At 34.5% G+C, this 16,256-nt stretch overlaps 1 protein-coding gene across 1 annotated transcript in view; it reads right to left on the bottom strand.

The window, feature by feature from the left end:
* DMD (dystrophin) overlaps positions 1-16,256 on the bottom strand; it is a 2,224,438-nt gene that overhangs the window by 886,662 nt on the left and 1,321,520 nt on the right. Inside the window, 1 exon segment of the mRNA XM_033201414.1 lies at positions 9,618-9,793. Coding sequence (XP_033057305.1) covers positions 9,618-9,793 — 176 coding nt within the window.

The raw sequence follows: 16,256 nt of genomic DNA, 5'->3' as shown, positions 1-16,256 counted from the left end.
AGAGTCAAGACCCATCAGTCTGCTGTATTCAGGAGACCCATCTCACATGCAGAGACATACATAGGCTCAAAATAAAGGGATGGAGGAAGATCTACCAAGCAAATGGAGAACAAAAAAAAGCAGGGGTTGCAATCCTAGTCTCTGATAAAACAGACTTTAAACCATCAAAGATCAAAAGAGACAAAGAAGGCCATTACATCATGGTTAAAGGGATCAATTCAACAGGAAGAGCTAACTCTCCTAAATATATGCCCCAAACAGGAGCACCCAGATTCATAAAGCAAGTCCTTAGAGACCTACAAAGAGACTTAGACTCCCATACAATAATAATGGGAGACTTCAAACTCCACTGTCAACATTAGACAGATCAACGAGACAGAAAGTTACAAGGATATCCAGGAATTGAACTATATCTGCACCAAGCGGACCTAATAGACATCTATAGAACTCTCCACCCCAAATCACAGAATATACATTCTTCTCAGCACCACATCGCACTTATTCCAAAATTGACCACATAATTGGAAGTAAAGCACTCCTCAGCAAATGTACAAGAACAGAAATTATAACAAACTGTCTCTCAGACCACAGTGCATCAAACTAGAACTCAGGACTAAGAAACTCAATCCAAACCGCTCAACTACATGGAAACTGAACAACCTGCTCTGAATGACTACTGGGTACATAACGAAATGAAAGCAGAAATAAAGATGTTCTTTGAAACAATGAGAACAAAGATACAACATACCAGAATCTCTGGGACACATTTAAAGCAGTGTGTAGAGGGAAATTTATAGCACTAAATGCCCACAAGAGAAAGCAGGAGAGATCTAAAATTGACACTCTAACTCACAATTAAAAGAACTAGAGAGGCAAGAGCAAACACATTCAAAAGCTAGCAGAAGGCAAGAAATAACTAAGATCAGAGCAGAACTGAAGGAGATAGAGACACAAAAAACCCTCCAAAAAATCAATGAATCCAGGAGTTGGTTTTTTGAAAAGATCAACAAAATTGACAGACCGCTAGCTAGACTAATAAAGAAGAAAAGAGAGAGGAATCAAATAGACGCAATAAAAAATGATAAAGGGGATATCACCACCGACCCCACAGAAATACAAACTACCATCAGAGAATACTATAAACACCTCTACGCAAATCAACTAGAAAATCTAGAAGAAATGGATAATTTCCTGGACACTTACACTCTCCCAAGACTAAACCAGGAAGAAGTTGAATCCCTGAATAGACCAATAGCAGGCTCTGAAATTGAGGCAACAATAATAGCCTACCACCAAAAAAGTCCAGGACCAGATGGATTCACAGCTGAATTCTACCAGAGGTACAAGGAGGAGCTGGTACCATCCTTCTGAAACTATTTCGGTCAATAGAAAAAGAGGGAATCCTCCCTAACTCTTTTTATGAGGCCAACATCATCCTGATACCAAAGCCTGGCAGAGACACAACAAAAAGAGAGAATTTTAGACCAATATCCCTGATGAACATCGATGCAAAAATCCTCAATAAAATACTGGCAAACCGGATTCAGCAGCACATCAAAAAGCTTATCCACCATGATCAAGTGGGCTTCATCCCTGGGATGCAAGGCTGGTTCAACATTCGCAAATCAATAAACGTAATCCAGCATATAAACAGAACCAAAGACAAGAACCACATGATTATCTCAATAGATGCAGAAAAGGCTTTTGACAAAATTCAACAGCCCTTTATGCTAAAAACGCTCATAAATTTGGTATTGATGGAACGTACCTCAAAATAATAAGAGCTATTTATGACAAACCCACAGCTAATATCATACTGAATGGGCAAAAACTGGAAAAATTCCCTTTGAAAACTGGCACAAGACAGGGATGCCCTCTCTCACCACTCCTATTCAACATAGTGTTGGAAGTTCTGGCTAGGGCAATCAGGCAAGAGAAAGAAATCAAGGGTATCCAGTTAGGAAAAGAAGAAGTCAAATTGTCCCTGTTTGCAGATGACATGATTGTATATTTAGAAAACCCCATTGTCTCAGCCCAAAATCTGCTTAAGCTGATAAGCAACTTCAGCAAAGTCTCAGGATACAAAATTAATGTGCAAAAATCACAAGCATTCTTATACACCAGTAACAGACAAGCAGAGAGCCAAATCAGGAATCAACTTCCATTCACAATTGCTTCAAAGAGAATCAAATACCTAGGAATCCAGCTTACAAGGGATGTAAAGGACCTCTTCAAGGAGAACTACAAACCACTGCTCAGTGAAATCAAAGAGGACACAAACAAATGGAAGAACATACCATGCTCATGGATAGGAAGAATCAATATCGTGAAAATGGCCATACTGCCCAAGGTGATTTATAGATTCAATGCCATCCCCATCAAGCTACCAATGACTTTCTTCACAGAATTGGAAAAAACGGCTTTAAAGTTCATATGGAACCAAAAAAGAGCCCGCATTGCCAAGACAATCCTAAGTCAAAAGGACAAAGCTGGAGGCGTCACGCTACCTGACTTCAAACTATACTACAAGGCTACAGTAACCAAAACAGCATGGTACTGGTACCACAACAGAGATAAGACCAATGGAACAGAACAGAGTCCTCAGAAATAATACCACACATCTACAGCCATCTGATCTTTGACAAACCTGAGAGAGAAACAAGAAATGGGGAAAGGATTCCCTGTTAATAAATGGTGCTGGGAAAATGGCTAGCCATAAGTAGAAAGCTGAAACTGGATCCTTTCCTTACCCCTATACGAAAATTAATTCAAGATGGATTAGAGACTTAAATGTTAGACCTAATACCATAAAAACCCTAGAAGAAAATCTAGGTAGTACCATTCAGGACATAGGCAGCGGCAAGGACTTCATGTCTAAAACACCAAAAGCAACGGCAGCAAAAGCAAAAATTGACAAATGGATCTAATTAAACTAAAGAGCTTTTGCACAGCCAAAGAAACTACCATCAGAGTGAACAGGCACCTACAGAATGGGAAAAAATTTTTGCAACCTACTCATCTGACAAAGGGCTAATATCCAGAATCTACCAAGAACTCAAACAAATATACAAGAAAAAAGCAAACAACCCCATCAAAAAGTGGGGAAAGGATATGAACAGACATTTCTCAAAAGAAGACATCCATACAGCCAACAGACACATGAAAAAATGCTCATCATCACTGGCCATCAGAGAAATGCAAATCAAAACCACAATGAGATACCATCTCACACCAGTTAGAATGGCAATCATTAAGAAGTCAGGAAACAACAGGTGTGGAGAGGATGTGGAGAAATAGGAACACTTTACACTGTTGGTGGGATTGTAAACTAGTTCAACCATTATGGAAAACAGTATGGCGATTCCTCAAGGATCTAGAACTAGATGTACCATATGACCCAGCCATCCCACTACTGGGTATATACCCAAAGGATTATAAATTACTCTACTACAAAGACACATGCACACGTATGTTTATTGCGGCACTATTCACAATAGCAAAGACTTGGAATCAACCCAAATGTCCATCTGTGACAGACTGGATTAAGAAAATGTGGCACATATACACCATGGAATACTATGCAGCCATCAAAAAGGATGAGTTTGCGTCCTTTGTAGGGACATGGATGCAGCTGGAAACCATCATTCTTAGCAAACTATCACAAGAAGAGAAAACAAACACCGCATGTTCTCACTCATAGGTGGGAACTGAACAATGAGATCACTGGACTCGGGAAGGGGAACATCACACACTGGGGCCTATCATGGGGAGGGGGAGGAGGGAGGGATTGCATTGGGGAGTTATACATGATATAAACATCATGCACATGTACCCTAGAACTTAAAGTATAATAAAAAAAAAAAAAAAAAAAAAAAAAAAAAAAAATTAGGTCTCTCAATTTTTAAAAGTTGTCAATTATTTAAGACAATGGCTGTGCAAAAACACTGCATGCATTCAGGATTCAGCCTGTGGGTACTCAGTTTATAAACTCTGGGCTGGATGGAGAGTCAAGGTCAAAACCGGCAATGAGAAAAAAAGGAAGTTTGAGTACAGAGCCAGTGGACTGGACAGATCCTGGGGGCAAAATGTGAATGTGTGAGCAGGCTTGTAGAACTGGTTCACACGGATATACTGGGTACATTTAAAATATTGCACACACTGTGAAGAACCCTTTGAGTCATTAAAATATTGGGTTTAATTTGTAGGAAATAAGATGCTATAAAGCTATTTGGTTGAAAGCTATTTGGTTAGGGGGATCTGAATTTGTGAGAAGCCAAAGTTAAAGAAAACTTAAGAGAAAACAGTTGTCTTACAAGGAAGTGCATAGAGTAATATGAATTGTTCATGGAAATTTTCAAGAAGAAGACCTACTAGGCCTACTTTAATGAATTAGATAAGGCTCATTTCTAATTAACAACATCTATTTGCATGCAAACAATGAGCTAAGGTCTTTAAACAATAATTTCTTCCTTTAAGTACATTTACGAATGCCTCCCATTATCTTATTGACATCATTAATTTGCATGGCAAACCAGCATAGATTAAATACTGGTACACTTTGGTTTAAGAATTCGGAAGTAGAGAGGTTTAAAGGAATAATAACTTAATGACTGTACATGACGTCTCACAGAACAAGGGCTTTTTAACATGTCTAGACTTACTTTTAACTTCCATGTATTCTGAAAGAGATTTGTGAAGAATCCTTTCAAAAGTAATCTGAAAACATTATCTCCTTTGGGACTGCTTGCCAGAAAGGTGCAAATATTCCATTCAGAAGGGGCTGCTACCCAGATGTAGGTTTCTATGTACTACTCACCTCTAAAAGTAACAAAAGTTCCTTGAAAAAAATGTGTAATTCTAAATCTGAGGTAGGAAAAGTCCAAGGTGAGCCTGGGACAATTGAGCAGGAAGATCTGGGCAAGAATAATAACTGTAATTCATAATAATAAATTGAATAAATAAAAATTTATGAGTCCATTTTGACATAAATATAGAGGAAAAACCTTTTTTTTTAACAGAAGAAAGTCAGCTGGTAAATGTAAGATCATGTTAGATTAGGAAAATCTCCATTTTGCAAGCCCCAGTGTAATAATGGAGTTAGGGAAGCATCATCAATGGATACTAAAGCCATTAGATGATTTATTAATTGCAAAGAAAAAATGTGACATTATAATGCAAGATCTGTCAGTCACCACCTGAAGCAAGTAATACAACTTTGCAGCATTTAGTGAGACTACTTCATATGATGCAGCTCCTGATGTGATGTAATACAAAATACACAGCATCTTGTACGAAATATTCTAGCCAAAAATGTTTGACATGCATCTCCTGGAGTCTTATTTAGACCTAACTTCCGGTTACTAGAAATTCAGAGAATAGAGAACAAGTTAAGTAATCCCATCAGGGGAAACAAAATAAAACAAATCCTGAAAGATGAGACATTTTTTGAGGCTGGTGTCTTGGACATTTTCAAATTTCAATATGGTGAAAAAAATGTGGAAGGGCTATTTTAGACTAAAAAGGATAAAAAATCATAATAGCCAAATGTAATGCATGAGCCATGATAAGATGTTGGTACTAACTCCTCTGCAAAATATAAAAGACATTTTTGAACTATGAAGGAAATGTGAATATGCAATGAATATTAATAATAATGTAATATTATATTTAATTTGGAGGAGAGTATAATAAACAGGCATGGTTATATATGGCATGTCTGTATTTCAAAGTGACACATGCTGAATTATTTAGGGGTATAGTGGTATTTATAACTTATTTGCAAATATTTTAAAAAGTGTATGTGTGTGTATGTGTGTGTATGCCTGTGTGTGTATGTGTGTGTATGTGTGTATGTATGTGTATGTGTATGTATGTGTGTGTGTATGTGTGTGTGTGCGTGTATGAGATGTCCTATATATGAGAGACACAGAGGGGGTAGAGAGAGAGAAAAAGCAAATATGGCAAAATGTTAATAATTGTTGACTCTAAGAATTTAGGGGGAGGAAAAGAGTGTATATGGGCATACATTTTGCTATTTTTTCAGTTTTTCTATATGTTTGAAATTGTTCACAAAAAGACTTTGGGAAGAAAAAATTCAAAAATATTTTCAGTAAGGTAACACTTAAATTAAAATCACTATTCCTTAATGCATATTAGTGGAATAATTGCCTTATCTGTGAAATGGGATGAGCAATATCAGACTTATCTAAAAGAAGAAAGAACTATAATGTTTTAAAATCTTATTATTATTGCTAAGGGTTATGATTCAGAGCTTCCTCAGTTTAGGAATTCCACTTCCCACTGCCTTGCTTCCATCTCACATTCAATCTTTTATCAACTGAGATTATTCTAAGTAAAATCCTCTTCATTATATTATCAGCAATCCATTGCCTGAAAGCCTGGCTCCCCAGAATCCCTTGACTGGTACGTCTTCTCCTAGAATGCTCCAGACGAAAAGGAGTGTATGAAGATAGTGACTGCACATTAAAATGACTGAAACCACAGTAAATGAGGATGAGATTCTGGGCAGATAAACAGACAGCAGGCTAGGATCATTTGTTTATGCCTCGGACTTCTTTGGCAATCTGTTGAAGCCTGAGATTCCTCAGAATAATGTTTTAAAGCCCAATAATAAGATCCTGTAGCAGATATAATAAGTACTGCAGTTTTGAAGTAGTAATAAGCATAAATGACATTTTGATATATTTATTGTAACAGATATGCACATATTTGTTACTTCATAGGTATTACTAGTATTACGGTGATTTTTTTTTTTTTTTTTTTTTTTTTTTTTTTTTTGCCTACATTCAAAATGAAAAGGAATGCTCAATTTCAGTTAGAGGTTAGTAAAGACAAATAGGTAATATTTTTCTCCAACGAAGAGCATGGCACCCCTTGCTATTCATGGACACTTGCTTAAAGACTTGTACACAGACTTGTTGTGTATTAACCTATGACTTTCCCTTATAGCTGATAGGTTTTTATTTGCACATCCTTCATTTACAAAAATAGTTTTGGTGGCTACGCCATCATTAAACTCATTATTATCATGCTTAAACCTATAGATGTTATCCAGTTCTTCTGTTACATAATTGGAGCAGTAGTGAATTGTCTATCTTAAACTGCATAGCTAACTGACTATATTCATACTTCATTTGCTTCCAACATAGACTAACCTTAATGGATGTCCACTATTTTTTGAACTTTTGAGATTTTTTTTCTATTTCTAATATCTTAAAATTTCAAAAGACTTAAAATTATGCAACTACAGGGCTCCATATAGATATCTAGCTTGAATTATACACTTTCTTTCATTGATGTCCCTGGACTAAAACATGTAAATATTTCTAACCGCTGTACTTAAAGTCCATTACAAACTAACAGTACTGTTGTTAAGTTGAATAGGCATCTTATTTTTCACCTGTGCAATAAATAACTTCTATCTCCATCTAACTTCTGCTTGGCTTGCACTGAGAGTACACTATTGATTAGCAGTAGGTTCATGTTTACAGCCCTTCTACAATTGTTAGGTTAACATATTATTCATAAAATATTATTTTATAATTTTTACTTGATTTGCTACTGGATGTTTAAAAATAGCTATGAGTATATTGGTAGAACCAGCACTTATATTTTATTACATTTTTACATTTCATAAAATTTAAATGATATAAAAATCCTGAGGAAGTATGCCACAAAAGTGATCTCAGTGGGAATTTAAATATGTTAACATTTATTTTTAAAATGTAGCGTGAAATAGACAACTTTAAAAGCTGAGCTTAAAAAAAAAAAACTCAAGGAAGCTGAACTTGGCTTTTTAAAGCACAAAAGTGCAATATTTAATGTAGGTCAACATGTTTAAATGGGAAAATTTTTTCCTAATTATAGCCAAATCCCTAGCTGTAATTAACATAAAATGTGTATAATATTTAACAACAGAGTCAGCATATACCACTTTCTTATAAAATTAGAAAGATCTAAAGTTTTAGAGCTTATCTGGTGAAACAGGCATATTGCTACATCTCTGTTTATAAATTATAATGTGCCTTTAGAGCCCAATAACAGATAACAAGATTTTGAAAATTCAGGTGAATTAGAGTTATCAGAGGGAATGTTAATATACTCTATTCAAATACTATATGAGTAAGACATTTAAAAATGGGAAACAATACTTTATATATTATAGAAAAATAATCTTCCAATCGATTTAATCCACTTTATGAATTCTCTCCCTATATGTATATATTTATAGTATGGTATTCAATTTTTTGTTAATTTTCTCATTTCTTACTATTTTAATTTGGATTAGATTGAGCCTAGTTGAGAAATGACATTATACAGGTTTATACCTGTTCATACTATAAGCACGTCAGTTACCTAAATAATAACATACTTGTATGATTAATAGAAGAATTTCAATCTGGGAAAAAAGTATATGACTTACCTAAGGAAGCAGTTTAACTACAAAGTTTAGTTCTTTATTTTATCTATCTATAATCAAGAAGATTTTCAAAACCAAGACTTAATACAAAATATCTTTCGATGAGGCTATAATTCTTTAACTTTGGCAAGATGTGTGTGTGTGGTGTGTGGTGTGTGGTGTGGTGTGTGTGTGTGTGTGTGTGTGTTTAGGTCAACTAATGTGTTTCTTTTGTACAAAATATGAATTGTATCTACTTTTTGAAAAATGTAACATAAATAAAGAGGGAAAGAGGAGGTGGGCAAAGACAATTGACATAATTCTAAAATCTTCTTTTTAATACATCTTAACCAAAGACATTCATCAGTGAGTTGTTCTAGCTTCCTGAATATTAAAATCCACCTACTATGTGGATGATGGGTGGGATGCAAGAGCTTGGCAACAGAACAAAGTTTTCATTGCTCATAACAATATTCTCATTTGATAAATAAAGGCCAAGTCTTCCTTTATGAAACAAGACACATTAACATCAACAACTGGAAGCATAATACAAAATCCCATTTATAAACTATCTATGCTTTCCAACTGCAGCACCACTCATTTGGCTTTCTGTGCCTTCAGTTCATTCCAAGGGAAATTTAAATGATGATTGAATTTGACGGTAACCTTTCTGAGGTTTTGTTTTCCCCATTAAACTTGGACATTTTTGGCTCAAGTTCCCCTTCAAGAATGTATTCACAAATGTGGTGAAACTAGAGGTAAATATCACTATCACTGTTTTTAGCTTCATAGTCATAATTATAGCTATTTTTAAAACTAAGCAAAGATCTGTCTTTCTTACAAAACAATCATTTATAATTGCTTTTTATAATTGCTTTTTAAAATCTTGAAAAACAACTGAGATTCAGCTTGAAGTTAAAATATATTGAAGATATTCACCTTTAAGCAATCATGTGGGATTTTTAAAGCAAACTTAAAGTTTAAAATAGCAGAAAACCACTAACTAGCAACAAGTACATATTTTAGTATATAAAAATAAAAAATAAAAAATTTATTTACTGCTGTTGATTAACGGTTGATAGGTTCCTTACTGTTAGTGCCTTTCACCCTGCTTCTAATCTCTAATGAAATATTTTTTAAGGACAGCTTAAAAAGGTCTGCTAAAATGTTATAATTCCTATTTGATCTGTCACCCTACCTCTTTTTTCTTTCTGATAGCTGTTTGCAGACCTCCTGCCACCGCAGATTCAGGCTCCCCAATTTTTCCTGTAGAATACTGGCATCTGTTTTTGAGGATTGCTGAATTATTTCTTCCCCAGTTGCATTCAATGTTCTGACAACAGTTTGCCGCTGCCCGATGCCATCCTGGAGTTCCTGTAAGATATCAAAAAGGCAAAACAAAAATGAAGCCCCGTGTCTTTTTATTTGAGAAAAGATTAAACAATGTGCTACCACATGCAGTTGTACTGGCAAAGAAAGAAATATAAAAGCTCCATGTGAAAATTTCCCTATGAAACTGACATGCCCCTATCCAAGGATACAAGACAGAAAGACACCTTTTATGTGTCAGGGAAAAAAGCACCCTCTCGGTTAGCTCCAGTTTTTATTTTTGCAAGCTTGTCAGCTAGAGGATGTTATAATGTCCTACAAATCAATTAGTTGGAAACCTTCTCAAGAGCAAATTTGATTTCTTGTCCCCACAAGGATGTTCCATGTTTAACAGCCTATGAAATGTTGTAAAATTTAAACATGAACAAAGTATTTGGGTTTCTTAGTGATTGTGGATAAGAGAGGTGAAAAAGAACAAATATAGTTTAGCCACAGTATTTAAAAAACCTCTAGAGATATTTAAATAAAACTAATTGCTATTTTAGAAGAAAATTTATTTCAAATTCTGTCTACATCAATGTATTTTGCATTATAAGCCACATAAAACTGAGAATTAATTGCTTTCAGGAGCATCCCATCAAGATATCCGTAAGGTACAGTAATAAATTTTAAAATAATCTATAGTCACCAGAACATTTTTATGATTGTCAAGCTTAAATATTGTTTACTTTTTTTCCTGAGTGAAATTTTAAGAGTAAAGTATCAGAAAAATAGTTCAATTGAAAAGGAGAATATTATAACCAAGTACACACAAAAACAAAAATGCTTTTTACCATTAAATAAAACTGGCCATACATTCTATTTAACTTTTTTTTAAAAAGATAATCTAGAATTTGTAAGGCAATTAAAACAACATATTAACTAAATATGAACCTTAGAAAATGAAATAATATCTAAGAACTTGAGATACCTACCATATTTAAATCTAAATGACTCAAATCCTTGTGTCACTGACAGAATAATGTCAATATGTAGAAAACTCTCCTAATAGATGTGATTCAAATTCTCTAATACTTTTATATTCTCCTACTCCTTGACACAATAGCAAGCTTATAGTAGACACCAGTACATGCTTGCTAAATGAAGGAATGAATGCATATTTTCTGAGACTGAGGTAAAGCTCCCTTAGACTCTCATTTCACATAAATTTCTTGGCTTTTTTTTTTTTTTTTTTTTTACTACATTCAAGCAAGCAAAATTATTTTTGAATACTGGAAATTTTGGTAGCATACTTTTAGCAATTCAAATACTCTGTAAATCAGCAAAAAATGATAACAAGGTCATTATTCCAGTGACACGGTGCCTCACAATGAATATAAAACTATGCACAGTTACTGAACTATTCACAAGCTGTCCTGGCCATACTCTCTTGAATGCCCATGAGATGTGCTCTAGTAAACATGTGATATTTCCTTGTAACTAGTTGGCTTTGCTCCATTGCTTACATCTCACTCTTTACCACCTGTTCAGATCAGTGTTGCATGTGACAGTCATTGCTTAGTAATAGAGACACCAGTCATAACAAACTGTGTCTATATATTAGGTTGGTGCGAAAGTAATCACGGTTTTTGCCATTACTTTTATATCATAAATTCTTTGAGGTCAGATATTGTGTCTTATTCATGATTGTTTCCTATTGTTTGGTACAATGTCTGGTGCATGGAAGGTTTCAATAAGCATTTGCTGAGTGAATGCATGAATTTATGAATAAGGGAAGTGGAGAAAAAGTGGAAGAAGGAATGGAGGAAGAAAAGAAGGGAGGAAAGGAGAGAAGTAGGAAGAAAGGAAGGGAGGAAGTTCAGGCTCATCACCACCTTAGTGTCATTAGTATTAATACTTATTACTGATCCTCCTAGAGATTCAAATAAATAAGCACAATTTTCTAGGTCTTAGGCAGTACATAATCTAGTTGAAAAAATAAGACACAGTTGTAAGTGATAATTTGTTATACTACATACAGTAGGATAAAAAAGTAAGGTGATCAATACATGGTAGGCCAGAAGAGGGATGATCTCAGTGAAAAGGATGAGCAGAGGAGACTTCTGGATAAATTTGGAATTTAAAGAACCATAGGACTTACGCATATGGAGGGTTAAAGGCAGTGAGAGTGTGGCAGAAGTTAAGGCCTGTGGTATGCAATCTCCATGATGTGATCAGGTGTATAAAATTGGGCTCTATGTCACTGTACGAGAGCAGGAGTTAGGGGAGGAGTACAGCCCTTGGTGTATATTGGGGCCTGGGCAGAGAACTTGAGACAACGTAAATTATTAAGGCAACATGAACTATTACATGAGAATCACCACTGTTTTGGAATAAACTGGATCATGCAAGCATCAGTGACTACTAAAACGGTAAAAAAATTTTGCCTAAAACATAGACATCAGGGAGGTATTTAGAGGGTAAAGACCATGGCTCATATTTGTTCCTTCATGAGTGTTCAATACTTACAACTATACTTCATACTTTTAAAAAAAATGCATGGGCACACATCAGATGTATACCATAGCGGTGCTTCTTAGACTTTAATGTGCACAAAAATATCCTGGAGATCTTATTAAACTGCAAGTCCTGCTTCATTAGGTCCGTGGAGGCACCAAAATTCTGTATTTTTTTTACAAACTTCAAAAATAATGCCAATACTGCTGGTCCAGGAATATCACTTTGCGTTGTAAGGTAATGGAGTAAATGCCTTTTTAGTCTTTGTTAAGTAATCAAGGAATTCTTATTCCTGCTTATAATGCCATAAACTAAAGCTGCTGCAGCATTTTTTATCCCAGCCTCTTTGCTTTGTAGTTTTGAACTTGGCCCTTTTCCTTCATGGCTGATGGCTACAGTGACTTTTACAACCTAATTGTAGAATCAGCAATAGTTTTATTATTTCAGTTTCCCAAATAAGAGATAGAATTGAATAGCTAAGAGCGAAGCAATGATTTAAAATTGTTAGATCTAAATCTCATTTATATAGAATCTCAAATCAGGGCTTTCAGGTTTTTTTTTTTTAGTTTTGTGAAAGAAGAGCTCATTAAATAGTCTATTGCATTTGTATGAGGAGGTTTTGCAACCAGGAGAAATATTTACAGTGCATGGCCTGCTCAAGGAGAGTTTTCAGTGATAAAGCATAAGAGAGAAAAATAAGGGATCAAAACAGAAAGTAATAACTTGTACATGGTGTTTTCTGAGCTGGAAAAGATAACATTGGATTTACAAAATTAAATGTAAAATCTCAATCAACTTTATTCACATAGTGAACTACATTAATTAATTTTAATTCTATAGCTTCATTACCAATAAAATTTCCAAGCTTTGATATCATATTAATATACTGTTGTCATAGTCATTCTTATCTATTTCTCTGGCAATTAACATCTAGTCTTGGTTCTGGACAAAAAGAAAATCATAATTAAATCTGTTGGATTATTCATCATAGTTAGAAAGCTTATTGTGCTTTGATTCCAATATTAAGCATTCGTTTTTTAATAAGAAGTGCATATCTAACTCCCATGGGGAGCTTTTCAAAATATAAAAAACCCAGAATTCCATTTTAAGTCTACTGAATCAGAATTTCTGAGGACAAAGGTTTATGAAAGAGAGACACTAAAAAAGAAAGGGGAGGTTACAAACATGTGGAGAGAATAGGGAAGCAGGAAGGACATGTAGAATTACGATATTATTTTCAACTTCTCTTCTGCTTTTTAAGTCAAAAGGTATTCCTAAATTATAGAAAATAACACTATTATTATCTAAGTCCTTCAAGTCTGGTCAAATTTGGAGAAGGAAAGAGGAAATACAGGCAAAGACAGAACTGCTACATTTTATTTCTATACAGGGAAGGATATAAGAAAAAAAAAACTACTACCTTTTCTATGAAAGCATTACATACATTTTTTTAAAAAGTCTATTTGTAAAACTTTCCAAAACTGTATGAAAACACAACAGATGAAAAATAAAATGTGACAAATGAAGAAAAGGAATAAGCTAAGAAGCAGTTATAAGAAATTGTACAATGACAAATTGGATGAATTATGTAGGAAACAACTGGCAAAAAATCACAAACTAGGGAGCAAAATAGAAAAACAGAAGAGATAAAATGCAACTGGAAGAAAAGATAAATACAGGGAAATAGATGGAAGAAAAAGGAACCTTCTTTGAACAAGGAGATGTTTCAAGAATCCAATACTGAGATTTACTTGTAATTTTGTTCATGAATTATTTTGAGACAGGTTAATCATTAACCCAGTTTACTGATTGGTGAACATAAAAGATGTAATAAAATGAAACTTGAGGAGAGTTGTGAAACTGAGACTTTTATGGTGCAATTTCCTGCAAATATGGTGCTTTTTCTTCTTTTTTTTAATCCTAAGATCATTCTCATTGTCTCTTTGTCAGTGTCAAGAATTCAGGAGTTTGAAATACAGTTCCTGATACTTTTCTCAATGATAAATAAAACTATTTTACCAGTCACATTAATTATTAGACAATATAGTCAATACTGTTTTCAGAGATTTTAATATGCTTCAGGAAGTATCTTTCAACTGCTATCGGATGATGGATTTTTGTAAAGAAGCAAAATAAATGCACGAATATTCACGGCATATGCTAAGCCCAGCAACAGGACTCATTCCACTTAGCCTGTCCATAGACTAAGGGATTCCGTCTCGGTGGAAGGTCTGATAACCTTGAGGGAGCATCTGAGGATAGTTAGAACAATTGAAAGATGGCTAAAATTGGGGAAATCCAGCAGTTAGGAAAATGGAGAGAGGGCAAAATAGTACAGAAAAAAAGAGTGGAAAAATAGTATAGAAAAGAAACTAGGAAGGATAAGAAAACAGTGAAAATGGCTGAAATAATGGCCTTTTTTTGAGTAAAGAAAGAATGAAAGTTACAGGAGGTAAGAATAAAAGTCAAGGAGAGCTCAGAATGAGGAGGACAAGAATCCAGTCCATATATGAGCTACAAGATAATATCCAAACATGTTAGTACAACAGGGAACATGGAAAGGATCATTCTCTTCTCCCCACTGCCTTCTCAGCCACTTCTCCTCACTTTCAAGCTTAGCTCCAATACCCAGTAAAACTGAATAACTTTCTACTTCCTTGACGATACTGTTAAGCTGTGTAGGACAAATTCGTTACTCATCTTTAATAGTTAGCATAAAAGTTCCCTCTTTCTAGAGGCCTTTTAAGAGTTCTAGGGGAACTAAGTGCCACTCCTTTGTATAGGTATTTATAAAATATTTCTATTTGTGTCATTTTCATATGTATTGGACTTTACAGCAAGACGAAACGAGGGCTTTCTTCTCTTGAACAGAAAATACGTCTCTAAATTTGAACTGCACTGCAGATTCAACTTTTAGTTAAGGACTTCCAGATCTTTTATTAGCAATTTGCAAGTAACTCAGTCAAATAAAAAGGTCCTGTCTTGTGTTATTCACAATAGCAAAGACATGGAATTCACCTAGTTGTGAAGCAATGGTAGATTGGATAAAGAAAATGTGGTACATATACACCATGAAATACTACATAGTCATAAAAAGAATGAAATCATGTTCTTTGCAGACGCATGGATGCAGTTGGAGACCATAATCATAAGCAAATTAATGCAGGAACAGGAAAAACAAATACTGTATGTTCTCACTTATAAGTGGGAGCTAAACATAGAGCCTACATGGATGTAAATATGGGAACAACAGATACCGCAGACCAGTAGAGGTGGGAAGAAGGGAGGGTGCGCATTGGTTGGAAAACCACCCATCAGGTACTATGCTCACTATTTGGGTGATGATATCTGTACCCCAAACCTCAGCATCATGCACAATCCCCCTTGTGACAAGCCTGTATATTTTCCCCCTGTATATAAAATAAAAATTTGATTATTTTAAAAAGGAACAGTCTTTACAATGAACAATCAGACATAAAATGCATCTTTTTAGCCTGTTGTTTCTCCTGTTATCTTTTTTTTTTCATTTCAGTAAACATTTATTGTACCTTACTAATATAAATGCTGAAACCATATAAATATTTGTGTTTGTTTGTTACAGGAACTAGAGTCAGGAGCAGGCCTTGTTAGATTTCATTTAATACTGTCTTTTTCCTGTGAGGTATAATAGTAGATATGCTCTTGGTACAGTTTCCCATCTGCTCCTGATAATGGTTGCTATAAAAGAATAATGAGAATTCCTTCTATTCCTTCTAAAACTAGAAATAGACTTTCTTTTCCAAAGCAAACATCCTGCCAATGAACTGAAGGAAAAGTATGTACAGTAGCAATTTATTTTAATGGGACATTTACCTAATATCAAATTACAATGAAATTTCCTTTCAATGTATTTATCTTATTCACATCAGTTATATATATATATATTATATATATATATATATATAATAAATGAATTCATCATAAAGAGCTTTAAGTACTAAATGTTTTATAAGGGTATCTTGGGTTGTTTTTC

The sequence above is a fragment of the Trachypithecus francoisi genome, unplaced genomic scaffold, assembly GCF_009764315.1.
Source record: "Trachypithecus francoisi isolate TF-2019V2 unplaced genomic scaffold, Tfra_2.0 Lachesis_group6, whole genome shotgun sequence".
NCBI classification, from domain to species: Eukaryota; Metazoa; Chordata; class Mammalia; order Primates; family Cercopithecidae; genus Trachypithecus; species Trachypithecus francoisi.
The sequence above is the reverse complement of the archived record's forward strand: the minus strand, read 5'-3'. Positions and strand labels throughout refer to the sequence as shown.